The sequence below is a fragment of the Dipteris shenzhenensis genome, chromosome 31 (assembly GCF_047967505.1).
Source record: "Dipteris shenzhenensis isolate YYH24624 ecotype China chromosome 31, Dip_SZ_1.0, whole genome shotgun sequence".
Lineage (NCBI taxonomy): Eukaryota > Viridiplantae > Streptophyta > Polypodiopsida > Gleicheniales > Dipteridaceae > Dipteris > Dipteris shenzhenensis.
In genome coordinates this window covers 23266546-23284752 of record NC_141626.1, presented here as the reverse complement: position 1 = coordinate 23284752, position 18207 = coordinate 23266546, and the positions used below count along the sequence as shown (strand labels likewise).

The 18207-nt window shown below is 45.8% G+C and overlaps 1 protein-coding gene across 1 annotated transcript in view; it reads right to left on the bottom strand.

Moving 5' to 3' along the window:
- Positions 1 to 16793, bottom strand: part of LOC147881221 (gamma-secretase subunit APH1-like protein) — a 30213-nt gene extending 13420 nt beyond the window's left edge. The window contains exons 1-4 of the mRNA XM_087369802.1: positions 16388 to 16793; positions 13808 to 13960; positions 13527 to 13612; positions 5232 to 5357 (exon numbers count right to left, since the gene is read on the bottom strand). Coding sequence (XP_087225928.1) covers positions 5232 to 5357; positions 13527 to 13612; positions 13808 to 13960; positions 16388 to 16500 — 478 coding nt within the window. The 5' untranslated portion in view covers positions 16501 to 16793. The remainder of the gene's footprint in view (positions 1 to 5231; positions 5358 to 13526; positions 13613 to 13807; positions 13961 to 16387) is intronic.
- Between the last annotated feature and the right edge of the window lie 1414 nt (positions 16794 to 18207).

The following is an 18207-nucleotide window of genomic DNA, read 5'->3' as shown; positions in this document are numbered from 1 at the left end:
AGTTTTGCCAAATGCATCATGATGCGGTAATTCGCAGTGAAACCATAGTAATTCGCAGCATTGGGAGAGGTCAACCCTCTTCCCAACCTTTTGGTTCACATTACGAGTCACGACGTGAAACCATATCCTCACCAAGCAAGGGGCTAACAAGAATGTAAGAGCCATCTAGAGACAGCCAAAAACTACATGCATGAGAAGTTCAGAATCAATAAAGTCCACATTGAGAATGCCTGGTAAGTAGGCATAGATGATAAAAGGAGAAGCTATTGATCATCAAGTTTATGAATGGAAGAAACAAGACAAGATATTTGGCATGCTGGTTTGCTGCAGCCATTGTGGAAGAGGGTGAAGAAATGGGTGGAGTATCAGACAGGTCTTGGAATAAAGGCTTGAACTTGTTGAATTTGTTATGATAGCACCAAAAACTATCAACGTATGGATGCAAAGTTGATAGAAGACATGGGTGTGGAAAATTAGCAAGCAAGAGATGATCAATTGGCCAAAAAAGACATGCAGGTTGCTCATGCCAAGCAAAAGAATGTATGAAAATGAGCATTTTACTGGCAAAAATTATGAGTACGCACTTGCTACCTTAGTTGCTCCTCATGCAAAAGCCTCCATCTGTAAATTTGAGGAAAAACTTATTTGGGAGGGGGTGGCTGTAAAGAAGTGGTGTTAGCACTGGGAGACATTTAGCTCCACTCCATTGTAAGTCAGATATTAATTTGACACCTATCCCCTAATCTACTTCGACCTCTTGCGCCCCCACACACTAGTTTGAGCAAAGAAATAATACTAGACGCATGGTCAGCTTTGCAAATGCAACTTCATGGTCACCTTTTGATGACATTGATGATAGAATGGGGCCAAAGCACTTCTTGCAAACCTGTTCAAATTTTCTTCATGATCTCAAGGTAAGCCCAACCTCCTTCCTAAAATGTGGCATCCATGTGATGATGTTTATTGGATGCTCTTTGACAAACTCCAACACCTCCTCTTGGAACTACCTTGCCTGCCACAGAAGAATAGGCCTGGCAGTGCGACCAGGCATCTGACAGCCTGCCACAGGTTGGCCCTGCAAGTCAAGCCTACAGAGGCAGTCTGCCCTAGGATTCCATCAGCCACCTGAAGGGAGGGGCCAGTCTCATCCCCCTGATTTGAGCATGATTCATAGCTTAGCAGCAGCAAGTTTTTACCATAGAGCAGCAATAGTTGAGGAGCAGCAGCCTGCCTCACCAAAGGGACCCTTGTCCTCACATTCCTTGAAGGATCCAAGGATGGTGATGAGTGAATCATCTTTGCTGGTATGCATTTACAGGATTAGTTGCACTACATGTGAAATTCTCCAAACAAACCCACCACGTAGGAACAGTTTAAGGGATTGATGGTTCACGGCATTTCCTTCCCCACTCACCCTCCAGCAATACTTGGATGCATTATCCCAAACTGGCACCGTCCAAGAGTGACAGGATGCTGTGATATATTTGGGGGTTGCACCCTTTCCTGGCATTGGCAGATGTGAGGGCAGCTCATGAGCTCCAAACCATCGAGAAAGCTGCCAAGCTTTCTGAGGTATTTCAGCCAAAGAATGCAAGTAAATACAAGCAAACTGGGCGCAGCACATATATCCAACAGTATCAAGCAATGCTCTATGTCAAGCTGTATCAATGAGGGAAACACTAGACCACGAAAATTTAGAAATTAAGAAGCACACATAAGCCATCATGGACAACAGGAAAAGGTCCAATTTATGCTTCAAATGTGGTGAGAAGTTAACTCCCATGCATACGGAAATATCCAAAATGAGGAACATCGGGACAAACAACATGATACTCAAAAGGAGACAAATGGTGCCAATGATGAGAGGCAAACTCTAGAGGTTGGATTGCTCCTCTTTTTCCTTTTTCCTTTGACCTAGCTAGTACTACACAACTCTGTGTATGTGCATGTGCGCATACCCATGGACCTTAGGATCATGGGAGAATTACCTCTCAGCCCAGATTTCCAAAGTTGCATCAATTGAGTACCACATTGCTATGATATTCCAAGCACAGAATGATGCTGAGGGTAATGCTCCAGTGGATGAGGAGGAGCATACCGGGATGCCCAGTCCAAGTTGTATTTAATATCCCTTGCAGTTCATTGGGTTAAGCCTCAACCCAGCAATATGGCACTTTTTGAAACATGACAACAAGACACAAAGTTTCTACTCCTAGTAGTGATGCTCTCCTCTCTATGTAAGAAGATAACAATGTATACAGAGCACAATTAGATATCTCTGTAATCGACACAATATCACAATTACTTCTAAATATAAAAGTATGGAGATTTTACACGTGATAGACATCACACATACCCAGAGATCTATGGATCATAGGTAAACGGTCTACCAATTCAACCTTCTGCACCTTGAACAATGTATACATGCTGAGATGACACAACTTGCCAGCGTAGATACAGGCCTGAGTTATCTCTTATGATGTAACTCTATAGACATTGTTGCCAATCACACTCTAAGAAATAACCTGTTTGCCTTTGCCATATGCACACTATTCCTATACAACTCGACTTTCGTACCAGCATGAATGAATAAAGGAATCCTACAAAGTTTGGAAACAAAGAGGGATCCCACAGTGCTAAAATCAAATCCAACTTCTTTCCATAGTGTATACTAGTGTAGAGAGAGAGATATATATGTGCAGACAGACATTGAACAATGCTGAAGAGAAAGATGTAGAAACAGCAATATATATTTGTCTAAGGATGGACCAAATCATATACAAAACATGTGCACACTATGCCAGCCTCTATCAGCAAGGTGCTAAAACCTTGTGACACCCAGAACTGATTGCCTACCTCCTCGAGCACTTCGGACCAAGAGAATTGAACCATTCTCTCTTGTATATCATGTGCTGTGAGGCACTACTATCATCACACTAACTGTGGATGCCACAGTGGCTTTAGTGCATGTATCCTCGCCATTACTGAATAATTAGTCAAACAATAACATTGTTATTGGACTTCATCTCCTCTTTGGTCTGTCTTTGCCGTCCTTATCGGCTGCCATCTTCCACATGCTTTCGTAGGTCTCAGGTTCCTTGGAGAAGGCTTAGAGTAGGGAAACATAGTTTTGCATCACAACGAGGTTTGGATGCTAGAAGGACTCGAAACAAGGCCTTGCCAAGGATAGGAGTTCCCTTCTTTAGAGGACACAGTGTGGGAGACAGTGACCAGTATCGTGGAACATCTGGGTTGCACGTTGCACCCTGGTGATGGGCAAGCACCGTGTTCCACCCGCAGGCAGCCACTCTAGTTGCCATTTGGCAAGATATTATCTACACCTTGTGGGCCACTTGGGCGCAGGACTGCGGGACCTAGAGCGATTGCCACAAAATGGGAGCGTTTCTCCAAGGCTTGACCTGCAGGTACCTTTTATATTTCCATGCTGCGAGGGATTCGCTGGTTGTGTAGTCCTGCTCCTTGGCTACTAGCCCTTGTTCCAAAGATTCCCTAGGCAATGAGTTGGGTTCTCTGAAAACAGGCTGGTCCTTTTAGCCATTTTTCGAATTGTATTTCCCATAATCAGCGCCTCAAGGAATGATTTGTATGGTTGGTTTCGCTAGCATTAATAGAAGATTATTTTCTGTGTTAAAAAAGAAAAACAATGGATTAGCAAGCGTACACCTTCCTTTCAAAACAGGCTTATCCAAAAGTGGGTACATGCAATGATGTGATGCCCCAAGCCACACTGCAATAGAACTTTCAGCCGTGACAATGGTCTATCGGGAGTGGGGTATCCAAAGAAGAGTATTGTCTAAGATGCATGATCAATAGGCACCTGCAAATTGCCTCCTTGCCGTGGAGACTCAAGAGAGAAAGAGACCTGCAGGACCAAAAGGTAATCTCCAACTTGTCCTTGTCTGGTCATCATTCTATGCATTCACTCCATCCATGATTTGCTGGCACATTGATAACCAAGTTTTTGAATGAGCTAACTGTTTAGCCCCTACCAGAACACATGAGATGAGACATAGCAGCCACCAATGTCCAAGAGGTTTCCAAAAACCATTCAGCATAACCTCTGAGATTGCTGAGCAGCCCTGTAGATTTGGAGACATGCCTCAAGATCCTCTGTTCTTCAAGGATCCTAGGGTAGTGACTTGAGAATGGTAGCTAGCTTTTAGAGGGGCACCAAGTCTTCCAATTCACGGCGATGAGTGGCTTCCTGGCCTGTCTAATGCATGATGAAATTGTGATCAAGCTTGAGATCACCAACATTCAAACAAAGATCCTCACCTTCCCTTGAAGAGAACGCCAATGAGACGATGCCACAACCACAACCTGACACATTTGGGTTGCTTGTTGCGGCTTGTAATCGGCAGTGTCCTTGGTAGGCATCTGGTTTTAGCATTGGCACTCTAACTGCGAGGGATCCCGCAGGAAATCTCAGCACCATGAACACTTTTGTAAGACCTCGTGTCCAAGCATCTTGGCTAGTCCGTTGTGGATAGCTGAGTTGTGCTTTTCACACTTAATCATAAATCCTATTTTTTCCACGAATAAAAAAGAAAAAGTTTTGTGGTGGAATGGAGGCCTTATATACGCGGCTGCCCCTCCCCCTAGATGGCTGGACTGGATTACTGCCCACAACTTGTGAGGGCAGACTGCTGCATGTTCTGGCCAACTTCCAGACATGTGGTGAGCTGCCACATGGCTGATCAGCCTGCTAATATGGCTGACAGGGCCTGTTCTTCTGCCCTTTTGCTGTAACTGTCCTGCATGCATGTGTCCTGCTGCTGTTGTTTGGCATCCCGTACTGCCTGTATTGCTGTGTGTCGCTGCCTTGGACCATGTGTTGCTGTTTCTAGTTCCTTGGCTTAGCTCTGTGACTGCTGTTGCAGCCAATCCGATGCCACAAGGTTAAAGATGCCCGAGACATTGGCACATTGTAGGTTTCTCTGCTGCCTCATGTGTGCAGAACTCACACTGTCTCTTTGTTGTGTAGCTCACCTCACTCAACGTGTTTCTACATAGGTTTCATAAATAGGTTGAGACCCAGCCTTCCATCCTCAGACCACAGATTGCTCAAGAAGCACTGCAAAGAAACCTTTGGATGTTTAAGAAGCATTCAAAACATCATGATGAGTGCTGAAAGGGTTTCCCATTTCGAAGATAAAAATGAAACCACAGTCCAGGGCATAACAAAGGAAAACAAGCATAGATGCAATTACCTGCAACAAGAAATAATGGCATTTGACTGCAGGAATCCGCATAGAATGTCGCTGGCCCAAAAGCAGGAGTCAGAAGACTTAAACAGAAGAAGACTGCATGTGCAATTCCATGTCCCAAACCACCAGCTGCAATCATTGGCAAACACAGGAATCCTGTTACACTTTCTTGACAAAACAAAAAGATAATATTTTCAAGAATAACAAATTAATATCAGCAACCATTCTGACACTAATGGACCTCTGTAAAGAATCTTGCTTATTGTAACTCCAATTGGAGGACTTTTGCATTCTTGTGTTGCATTCTTTTGCTCTAATACCATGTTAGAAAATACCCAACAGAGGGTACACGTAGCGGAAGACTTATAGTAATGCCCAGGAGCTCACACAATGTGCGGTGTGGGTGTGGAATCACAGACTTCTTTACTTATGTGCATTCAATAGGTGTGCAGACTCATCAATAGACAATGAACCAATCAGATAGAGAAACCACCAAATAATATATTTCCGTCCACAACTATGGACATAATACAAAAGAGACAGATCCAGAGTCCCACCAATGGTGTGGTCCTCTGATCTTACCACAAAAGTCCTCCTCCTATCTGCTGGCTATCTAAGACATGGAGGCGCACCGTTTGCAGAGGCGCACACATGGCAGGGAGTGCAGGCTCAGATCTGCAGCAAGGAATGTGACTGGCAGTGGGAAGGTGGCAGGCCTTTTATAGGCTGCATATTTGCCTTGAATGGAGGGCCAAAAGCCCTGGAAGTTTGGGCCATAAAAGGCCTGAATTGTGAGCCCTTTAAGGGCAGTTTTTCCCAAGCAGTCTGGTCGGTTTTTGTACAGACTGGGTCGGTTTTTTGGCCAGGCCCTTGAGGGCTATATAAGGGGGCCATTCAGGCCTCATTTCAACATCATCTGGAGCAGCAATTCCATCAGCAGAAAGAGCAGCAGCAGGGCTATCTTTGGGCCTACAGTCAGGAGGAGAAAGAAGTGCCTTGTGCTGCAGACTTAGCTTGCAGGAAGCTGCCCACCTAGACTGGTTTCCAGACAGCAAGGTGGAGAAGATCATTCTAGACGGAAAGTCTACTCACGCTCGAGGTGGAGCACGCGGACTCTAGTCTAGAGATAGCTAAAAAACGTCAATTAAACAAAAGGGAAAGATAACAAGAAATAAAGAAGAAAGGAAGAAGGTGACTAAGCAAGATTACGGACGCGCAGAGGGTATCCCACGAGAGGACCGCCTTTGCCCACTTTGCGACTTGCAGGAGATCGAGTCGGAGGAGCACTTTGCTTTCAGATGTCCTATCTATTATGCCATTCGAGGCCGGTACCATTACCTCTTCCGTGACGGATTCGGCTCCCTCCCACACATGCTGAAGTTCCCGGATCAGCGAGGCCTAGCCGCTTTCTTACATGAGATGACTCGCCACCGAGATACCTCTCTCCGAGCACGGCGACACGAGCAGCACACACAGCGTGAGAACACCCAGCGGCCTATCACTGATTTCTTCCAGTCACAAGATACCTCTCCTCAGTCTAGCCGACGATGCGGACGTGAGCAAGAGCCAGAGCCACAATAGCTGCGCCAGCGGACAGACTCACACATCCGGGTCCATGACATCTCGTCTCTGCTCTCTGCCCGCCCCACCGGGGTTACCATTGCCCTCATCCACAGGGCCACCCGCCGCCCCCGACGACCGAGCTCGACTAGGCCGCGTGACGTCGGAGGCCAATCATCTATCGCAGGGTTTTTTCCGACCTCCCATTTGACAGCCCCTCTATGATTGGTCTCTGACGATCACCACCTGCACATATATACTTTATCTCCCCCCTCTGCCCCATTTTTGGTGCCCCCCCCTTCTTTTTTGTATCATCTGGATGTAGACACATATTTTTTGTATCAGGACTAGACACACCGTCCTTCATAACCTCTTTTTTGTAGAAACGGTTGGCTGGCCCGTTTTGAGACCGCCACCGTTATGCTCATTGTATCAGTTATCTTTAGTCTCATAGACCTTCACGGTCTCCCAAAGACTTTAATAAACTTTCTTTCTTTCTTTCTTTTCTCTCTCTCTCTCTCAAGTATGAATGAAAGAAAGAAAACCAGAATGAACGAATAATTTAAAACATTAAAAACTAAAGGAACCACTTATGTATCTTTTCTTTTTAGAATCAATGTCATGATGTTTATAATTTAGCCACAAAAAGTCAAGATATAAAGCTGTTTTCTCAAATTTTAGCACTGCATCTATCTTTGTCAAATCTCAACTTCAAAACTTCAGCCATTAGCTTCTAAACTTCAGATCCTCCAACTCGATCTTTGTATAAAGCATAGTAAAATCATAGGTTTGAAGGAGAATAGGAGACTCTTTTTCTTGAATCCTTCGAGAGGAATTAAAAGAATTTACAATAGGAATCACTCCTACGGAGTCATTTAAAACCCAGCTTGTTTGTGAAGGAACATCTGCCTCCTTTAATAAGTCACTCCAAAGTTCATGAACACCGGGCAACATGGCATTGAAGCAGTAGCTTAGCCATTTTGAGACATCTGCCAATTTAGAGACCCCTCAAACTGTTGTTTCTTCCCCAAAAAAACAACGGTTCGAGGGGTATTAGCACTCTATTCAAAATGAATCACCTATTTAAAGTGGTTGTGGGAAAGGCGAAATTGCAGAAACGTGCTGCAAGGAAGTATGCCTTGATTCAAGTACCAAGAAGGTACATGCGTGCAGGACGAGGAAAAATTTGTAGTGTCCTGCTCTGAAGCTTCTAGCCAGTGGGGGAATCCAGACACAGCAGATCGATCCTTGTGAGTAGACAGAGCGCTATTGTTTCTGGAGCATAGAGGTTCATCGATCTGGAGTCAGAGCATCAGTCTGGACCTGAGAGGGGGCTATCAAGCTCTGAGCTACAGGGGCCCAGGCAGGGAAGAAGACCTTGCGCCAGGGGCAAGATCAATTGGATTATTGTATCAGTACCTTCTGTTGGAATGATGTACCACCAGTACTAGCAGTAGGATTGTTGTACCAAATGACTTATTGTACTAGTACCGGACTAGAGGAGTGTATCTAGCACTTGTGGCACCCAATTTCCAGTGATCGTGCTAAGGCAATTCATGCCACGAGGGGGCTTCTTCAACAATACCTGTGGCGGTCTTCAATGCACCACACGACGACACCCAACTCCCTGGCGCCTAAGTTTCATCCAAGAGCTAAGAGGGGGGCATTGGAGATCAACATCTCTTGATGTCACTCTAGAGAGAGAGGACCTTGCTTGTGGGTGTGCCCCCCCCAGAGAGAGGTTAGGATAGGGTACAAAGAGAGGGCCTTTGCTTGTGGGTGCCCGTGAGGGTAGTCTAGGGTAGGATGGTTGCCATTTGTCTGCCCAAGGTTGGAGGCATGTGTGGTTGCTCCTGGACCCGAGAGCTGCTCTTGTGGTGCCTTTCTCAGGTTGAGGTGGGCTGACCTTATAATCGGCCACCTAGGCCTACTGGTCGGGAGGCATAGGGCAAGAGACAACCCTTATAGGCTGCGTGGCAGTTCCTCTAGGGCTACTAGTAATGGCAGGGCAAGTCGGCTGAGTAGGTCAGCATGTAGAGGCCTCTCTATGGCCCGTTTTGTAGGGCTGAGTAGGTCAGCATGTAGGGCTCCTTGTCGGGCTAGGCACATTAGAGGAGCAGCTCCTTTATAGGGCGATGCAGCAGCCCATGGAGGCCAGAGGCGGATCGGCCCACCCTACTGGCAAGTTGGCCCCTAGAGCAAAGGGTCGGCTCTTTTGCTGCCGCCGACTGGGGGAGGGGCTGGGGCTACATATAGGCCCCCCTCCTTTCCTCTAATTTCATCTCAATGTGGAGCAATTCAGCCATATATAGTACAGGTTTTCCCCACTGGACAGGGGTTTTTCCTAACCTCACTTGCAAGTTCTCTCATCTCTTTCTCCCTCTCCATGTGTGAGATTTGCTCCCTCTCTCCCTCTCTTCATTTCCATTCAGTTCCGCTGCACTTCTCACAAAAAGTCCAAGCGATACCATTTCTTTGATCCGGCAACAAAGAGGATCCTCATTAGCAAGGACGTGGTCTTTCAAGAGAGACAGTCTCAGCCGGAGGAGATTCGAGAAATTCCAGTTGCACCCCTCACCAGCGCCGGAGAGTCTGAGGAGGCAAAGCAGGATGCACCACAACCACCTCCGAAGACACCATCTAGAGAGAAGAAGCTACCCCAGTGGTACCTACAGACCTACAGGATTCTCGGGTGACAGACATACCTGAGACCACTTCCGGGCACGGAGATCTCAACACACCCGGAGGACTCTTACCACGAACTATGCACTGGTAGCTTAGATCAACGAGCTGAGATCCTTTGAGGTATTCCAGAATGGCAGGCTGTCATGAAGGCAAAGATGAATGCTATTCTCAAGAGTAATACTTCGGACTTGGTGGACGAGCCTTTCAAGCGGAAGCTTATTGATACCAAGTGGGTGTATAAACTCAAGTTCAAGTCTGATGGTAGCTTGGACACATTTGCTCCGATAGCTCAGATGGTGACTATTCGGACTATTATAGCCTTGGCTGCCCATCATGGATGGCCGGTATTCCAGATCCACTTCCAAGGTGAAGGCATTGTAACGGGTGAAACTGTTGGAATGGTCACCTCCCCATCTGTAAGCCCCCATATGAGGAGAGCATGGGGGAGGGATACCTAGGGCAGTACCCCACAGAAAAAGAGAGAAAGGGGCTGCCACATGGGTGTCATGTGGGCAGCACATCTAGAGAAGGTGAGGAGTGCATGATGGTGACACATGGCGGCTGACCTCAGCAGCAGTACGGATGAGTACGGCGCTGCACACGTGGCTGGAGATAGCCTGGCAGAGGGCAGAACCAGCACGACAGAAGTGGAGCAGCAAATGGGGCTGCTAGTGGGCAGTGGCATGCCTTATATAGGGCTGGGTCCCTGCCTTGATGGGATGGCCAAAGGCCCTAGAAGTGTGGGCCAAAGGGCCCCGGTTTTAGAGCCCTTAAAGGGCTGGACCAGCAGCAGACTGGTCGGCCAGTATGAAGCTGACTGGCCAGTTTTTATGACAGGCCCTTGGGGCCTATAAAAGGAGAGGTTCTAAGCCTCATTTCACATCCAGCCAAGCAGCTTTGGGAGGAGCAGAAAGGAGCAGCATATCCACCATCCTTGGGCCTCTACACAGGAAGTAAAGGAGAGAGGTGTTAATGCAGAATTAGCTCCAGGGAGAGGCTGAACCTAGACTGTCTTCTAGGGCAGAAGGTTGCTGAGATCATCACCTTCTGGAGCAGCCATTCACAAGCAGGTTGGAGCAGTGGAACAGCTATCTTGGGGCCTACATTCAGGAGGACCAAGGGACCTCTGTGCTGCAGACAAAGCTTGGCAGGGGCTGCCCACCTAGGCTGATTCACAGGCAGTAAGGTGGAGAAGAACACACTGGACAGAAAGTCTACAGACGCTCGAGGTGGAGCATGCAGGCTTGAGTCTAGAGATAGCCAGCAGATAGGAGAAGTACCTTGTGGTAAGATTAGAGGACCACACCATTGGTGGGACTCTCGATCTATATCTTTTGTATTGTGTCCATAGTTTTGGACAGAAATATATTTTGGTGGTTTCTCTATCTGGCTGGTTCATTGTCTATTGATGAGTCTGCACATCTATGTGATGCACATTAAGTAAAGAAGTTTGTGATTCCACACCCCACACCACACTGTGTGAGCTCCTAGGCATTACTATTAGTCTTCCGCTGTGCGTACCCTCTGTTGGGTCATTTCTAATAGAAACAAGCCCCGAAAGCGTGGTACTAGCGGATAGACAAATTCTTCTGGAGTCCTTCAGTTGCCAATCTTTCTCTCTTTTCTGAAAGGGGGAAGAGGCTGGTATTGATCCTGATACTTACAAGAGACCACATGAAAAAGATCTCTGTTGTAACGAAGCTTCTTATGAAGGAGTTTGAAATGACAGATTTGGGATCTCTCCATTATTCTCTTGGGATTGAGGTTAAGCAGATTATTCATCTCGCAACAGAAATACTGTCGGGAATGTTCCAGATGGAGGACTGCAAGGTGGCTGTGACCCCATAGAGGTTGGCTGAAACTGAGCATACATGATTCATCTCAGCTGGTGGATGCTAGCAAGTATCAAAGGATGGGGGGCAGCCTGCTCTACCTAACCAACACCAGGCCAAATATCCCCTACGCTAGAGGGCTACTCCGTCAATTCTCTGCCCAACCCAAGGAGAATAATTGGAGTGCAGGTCTACGGGTGTTGCAGTACTTGAAGGGTACATATACCTATGGCATCACATATACCACATGGGTGGAGTTGGGCGGCTGTCTATGATTCTGATTGGGCAGGTGACGCGGATACCAGACAATCAACCACGGGCTATTGTTTTGTACTTGCATTAGGGGCCATCTCGTGACTAAGTCACCCTTTCATCTACGGAGGCCGAGTAAAAAGCTGAGTGCGCAGCAGCATGTGACAGCACATCCAGGTCCCTTATCATTTTGTTCGAGAGCTCATCATCAGCGGCATCATCGAGCTTATGTACTGTCTGACCACCGACAACCTGTTGGATGCATTCACCAAGGCGCTCCCACAGGAGCAGATGGAACACCTCATTCGAAGATTGGCGAGAGGGTGTTGGAAGTCAATGTGCCTGCTTGTGAGCCCCCATTTGAGTGAGGCAGAGCGTGTTTTGGGGGAGCTGTGTGGGCTGCCTGCAACAGCAGAAGACCAGCCCCACGGGAGGCCCTATATATAGGCCTGCCCAAGGGGGTCGGCCCAGCCAAGCAACCAGTCGACCCACTCTGGGAAAAATGGCCAGCAGGTTGGTCTACTTCAGGGGGCAGCCAGCCCCTATATAAACCCCCCTACCCGCCCGAAGCCTTCTAGGCAGCATGGAGGAGGAGTGTTCTGAGATCTACAGAAGCAGAGAGTTCTCACTTTTTGGGCCAGCCCTTGCTGGTGGTTTTGTGCTCACTCTAAGCTAGTCTTGCCCACTGTTTGGTGGAAGAATAGATCTGAGCTCTCTCTCTATCTCCCTCTCTTTCATGTGCTGCCTATTATTATTTGAGTGAGGTCTTCATCAGTGAGTTGCATCATTGAGTGTGAAGGATAGAGCTGATCCTATTCCGCTGCATGTGAGGTTGAGTGATTCTACCTTGTGATTTGTAATAGCATGGGCTGGAAAGCCTGCATGAAGATCTATCAGTTTGCATGCAGTGTTTGCATGTTCATGCATGCGTTAGAAAGCTATGCATGTAGATCTAAGGTTGCATGCTGGTGCATAGGCCAGAATGCCATGCATGCTGATCTATGCTGTATGCAAAGATTGCATAGAATATGTGAGGCCTCAGCTCACTGCGCCCTATTTCTATACTATGTTATGTTGTTGTCAATTTTTTTGATATTTTGTCATCCGAATATTTATATTAGCCCTTTTTGGAAGGCAAATATGTATGGGAAGACATTTCATTATAAAGAAAGTTTATATGACGAAATTGTAGACTTTTCAATAGACTATACTTTTGATACACTATCATTTACATGATTCAATTGTTAAAGGGTGAAACAGTGGTAAAAACATCATGGAAACACACTATAGACTGGTTTTTTTGCTTGATTTCCGTGTCAAATTTTAAATACAGATTTGAGGCCTGGAATAGAAGATTTTGGAAGATTGAGATGAAGATGGGAATCATATTATTTTCAGGTTCTTAACCATATGGGAGATAACAGTCTTCAAAAATGGCTGATTTTCCAGTGTGCCAAAAAGGGGAGGCCGGAGGGGGGGGGGGGGGGGGGGACCCTTCAGAATCAAGTTTGTTGATCTATGTCATCCAGGCCTCCAAGATCAGTAATCGGGAGGCGAGAGGGGGGGGTGGGGGGGGGGGAGACCCTTCTAAATCAAGTTTGTTGATCTATGTCATCAAGGCCTATGTTGGAGAGCAAGAGCAGCCCGCTCTGATACCAAATGTTGGAAATGGAAGCAAGAGACTGAGAGAGAAAGGATCTGGACGAAGCTGAACTGAAATTGCAGCAACAAGAATGAACTACAAAGCTAGGGTACACATAGAAGAAAAACCCTTACTAGGATCAAAACATGTGTGGTGACTGACTCACCCACAAACTCAACCTCTGACTGAGGTTAGGCGGGGGAACCTTACCAAGGGAAATACTTCCCTTAACCCTTAATAAAATGGCCACTGCCTTAGGAAATATGAATATTCTAACAACAAGATTCAGCTCATATGAAACACAAGTTTAGGTATTTTCTGAATTACCAAGAGCAATCTCAATCTTATCAGTAAAGTACAGTTGTGGTTTTGACAGCTTCTCCGCCAGCAAATCTAGAAAGGCCTCAACTTTCCTGCACATGTGGACATAAAGACTCATATAATTTACTGATTGTTTTCCACAAAAAATGTCTGAATCCTGAATTTTTCAAAATCGAAAAGGTTGCAGGGCAACACATTTGCACCTGTTCGAATTACAATTGATAAACTAGTGAGACTCGAAATTTGCATGCAAATTAGTCAATAATATGCAGCTTAGATAAACTTACTTGTACATTTTCCAGAAAACTGGCCTTATAGCTTCTTGGAAAGAAACACAAGTAAAAAGTAACAGAAAGAGAAGCAAGGGGGAGGACCCTAAAGGAAGAAATGCCCTCCACACAGCTGCCACAATGATAAGGCTTACGAGCCAAACCAGAGCACTGCATAACAAAAAAAGATATCCGTAATATTATGCCCAAATTCTTTCAATTAGAACCCAACTCATTAAAATTTATGAAAGGAAATCAAGACAGATGAATTGCACACAAATAATATACAAATAGAATGATGAAGAACTACCTACCACAGGGGCTAGGGCTGCTTCCTCACATGTCACATTAACTAACTGATCTTGACCAGGAGTTGAAGACTTTCTGAAACTGAACATGAATGGAGAGAAGAAGAGAAAAGAAACACACAACAGCTCATTGGGGCCAACGGCCCCAAGGTCAAAACAGTAGTTTCTGAATTACTGGAATGTCAAGCTAAAAATACAGTGATGAGCTGCAAAAGCGCTCCTCTAGCTGATCCAAGCAATGATGGAGTGAATAATAGGCTTGGGCAGGGCCAAGATGGGCATTTACATAGCTGACCAGAAAGACAACCAACCAGAAACTTGTAATAGGCGTGGCACACACTACAAATCCTTTATTAACCAGGGTTATTGAAGTAGTACTTAAGAGTAACACGTCACCACAAAATAATAGCTAACTTATCTTCGAAAAGAAAAGTACACTCAATGGAGTGCTAAGAAATCCTGTGTATATACTCGGTCTCTCTTGGGATTGGATCAAAACATCTGTGCCTGGGGCTATCTAAAGATGGACTCAACGTGGGTGAGTCTTGCCCAAAACTGAGAGGTTAATTACAAAACGTAAAACTCATCTTCTCTGGCGTGTTGAGACACACATCAGTGAGTAGACTGAGAGTGCAAGCTTGCAAGCATCTGACCACACAAGGTTTCAGACAGGATCACCCCCCAGGAGATCACATCTTCATCTCAAAATTCCCAGAGGGGGCCAAAAACCAGAAACAGAGACTCTATTATTGCTTTGTGGATTTTTGGAAGGCCTTCAACTCCGTACCACAAGTGTGCCTCATCTCAAGACTTCGGGCCCTTGACAAGAAGTTACACAAGCAGTCAAAGTTTTGTATGAGAGAGTCATAAGCAGAGTACATATCACACAGGAGCTCGCCAAGGAGGTGTACAGCACCATTGGAACGAAACAGGAGTGTTCCTTGCCTCCTGCCCTCTTTGTGTTGGCTAAAACCCTTCATGTGGGGGCAAACTTTTGGAGACTAAGGTTTGAGAGTGGTACAAAGATTGATGACGTTCCATTGCATGAATTGGCACATGCATGCATGGCTTGATGTGGCAGTGCGGTGCACCTGTATTGGCTGAAGTATCTCTCTCGATGTGGCTGTCCAATTCGTGACCAGAGATTTCTACAAATGCGGAGCAACGTGATTATCCGGACCGTTTCCGCAGGCTGGGCTCATAGCTTGTGATTGAGTTCGATGAGAGTCGTTACAGAAATGTTTTCCTCCTGGCAGTGATCAGTGTCGAGCAGAGGGTCCTTAGAGGTCATTGAGTCGTCTGTTGAGTCGTCCGTTGTAAGCCAACAAACCCGATAGGGGTGCGGCATTCAGCTCTGGATAATAGAAGGTCGTTTATGGTCTCTTAATGTGTCGATTATCTCTGGTTCTTCATATCTCATATGTTATTTTATCTGATGTTTGTTTTGGGTTGAGAGAACTGCATACTTTGATTTTAGTATCTCGGGTGGTTCATGTGCATAGCGTGCATCAGAATTCTAAAAAAGATCTTGAGCGGATATTGGTTGTCATGACAGTGCACGATCAAGCGAAGGGGTCAGTCCCCTACGGACTTGTCCAAAAGCACCAATCAAGCAAAAACCAAGTCTCCTCGTTCGTTCGGACCGGACATTAATCAGCTAGAAACCCTTTTGCTGCTATATGCTTCAGGCGTTCACCCAATCTCCACGACCACTCCATTACATGCAAAGTAGTCTCCAAGACGATTTATGATCGCACTGAGATGATCGGGTTCCCTCCGATAGGATATATGATAGCAGTTACACGCATTTGCAAGTTTTTTGTGGGAATCATGCATTGAATCCAAGACTCTTCCATACACCAATTGGAAGTAAACCTCTTCACGAGCTGTTTTTTTATACTTCATACGCTGTCACTCCTATGTTCAGAGACCGGCATCAGTTGTTATTTCATACACCCACTTGGGGATGGAGTTTGTAGAATTGAAGCTCAAGCTAAATTTTGGGGGAAAAGGGACGACGCTTTCAAGGAAATTGGTGCTGTTCTTCTCCTCCTCCTTACTTATCAAAAAGGAGCTATTCCTTTACCAAAAGGAAAAAAATCATACGTGAAACCACGTAGCCATGGACACGTTTTTCCAAAACCAATCCTCGTAGAGAACACACAGTCGTAGAGAGTGTATGATGTAGAACCTTACATAAACTTGGTAACAGTCTCCTCTACTTGATATGTCGACAGCTGAGAAATATGCTTAAAATACATCAAAAACCCTGGAGTAACCGGAATCGCACCTGCTAAGCACCGTGAGGACTAGGAACGGCTTCAAGGCGATGACGGAGACGAACAAGGAAAGAGCCGGACCAAGTGCCAATAAGGCATAACCGAGGCCAGCTGAAAGTGACATGGCGACGACGGGAGAGTTGATTCTGTGAAGGTGATGAAGCTGGGGAAAGCTGCAATAGCTGGAAATCAGAAATTGAACTGCATTCTGTATCCTGTCAGTGCTCTTCCCTGATCAGGCGGTGATGCAGCTACATCCAGCCCTTTACTTTGAAGTTGGAACCCTAATCAACGATGGCCTTCCATAAAAAGCTCAGCTAGAAGCATGAAGCTTGACTGCAAACGAACAAAGTGACATTGTTCGTTGTCGGTACATCTATCTCCTTTAAATAATCTGACCACCCCGTTGACTTTATTTCACCCACTTGACTTTTCACACCATTCACGTTGCCTTCTCTTCACGCACTCAGCATTCACCCCCGTCTCTTCACTCTGCACACACACAACATTTTTCTCAAATCTTGGAGTTTCTTCCTTTGCAGGTTTTTCTTGAGAATTTGCCGATTTTCTAGCTTACAATATGTAATGAAATTGCTTAAAATTTTGGAGATCTTACAAAATTGAGAGAATATTTTTTACGGGTGAAAATGAAAATGTTGCAGGATCATCGTATATAGTCTGCAGGTTTTCTGTGAACACTGACTGGTCCCCATGGGCCATGCCCCTCTCGCCAACGAGTGATGCCTTGCTAGCTCAGCCGTCGCTTGCTATGTAAATGTCCACGATCTATGCATTAGTGCTCGACGTCCTTTTATACTCAAAGCCATGGGATCGGCCGGCTCCCGCAGAGATCCATGAGGAGGCTAGGGCACGGAGACAGAGTGTTTATTGTTGCTTTGTGGATTTCCACAAAGCTTCTGACACAATGCCGAGAGCTCGTCTCATCAAATGTTTGTAGGAGTTGGCATATATCAGAAGATCATCTAAGTAGTCATGGCACTTTATGAGAGGCAACGTTCGTATAGGTGTAGGGATGAGCAAAAGAGATTGTGGGCACTATTGGGGTCAAACAAGGTTGTCCATTATCATGAACCTTGTTTGGCCTCTATTTAGACGAGCTCGAGACTTTCATTGGGACTCCAGGGGGACTCACTACTCTTTCATCGAATCCTTGCTCCAGATTCTCCTATATGCAGATGGCATGGTCCTACTCTCATCCTTAGTAGAGGGCCGCCATTGACATGACTTGAAGGTCAAAAAAGTTGGAAAATGATCTTCGTAGGAAGCTACATTTGGGGGGGGTGAAATAACCCACTGCCATCTTCTAGATGGCTCTTAGAGGCATGAATGGATAATTTGGTGTGGCACCTCATGCATTGGTCTGCCTACATATTTGCATGGTGGTTTGATAGTGGACCAATGGAATCACTTGTAAGATTATGGTTGAAGCGGCTAGACTCTTCTACAAATAGACTAAAAGGAGATGATCTCGTTCCTTTCATCGGAGAAGTTCTTGCTCATGAGAGTTGGTTGTCTAGATTGTTCCTAGTAGTCGATACAATAGGGCAGATGCTCATGTGTAGGGTCCGTAGGTTGGTCTAAGTCTTTCTTGGAGTCTTGTAAGGCCAACTAACCTGGTAGGGGTGAGGCCATGTTGTCTCTACGTTGGTCTCTGTTCGAGTTCTCCAGTTGAGTTTAATATGAGTTCAAATGTTTGGAGCTTTAGCTGATGTTAATATTCCATGTGCAAACTATGCGCATCACTTTTCATTAGGATGTCAAGTCACATGTATTGAGCGAGGTGCAAACTCTGGTCATGGAATTATAAACC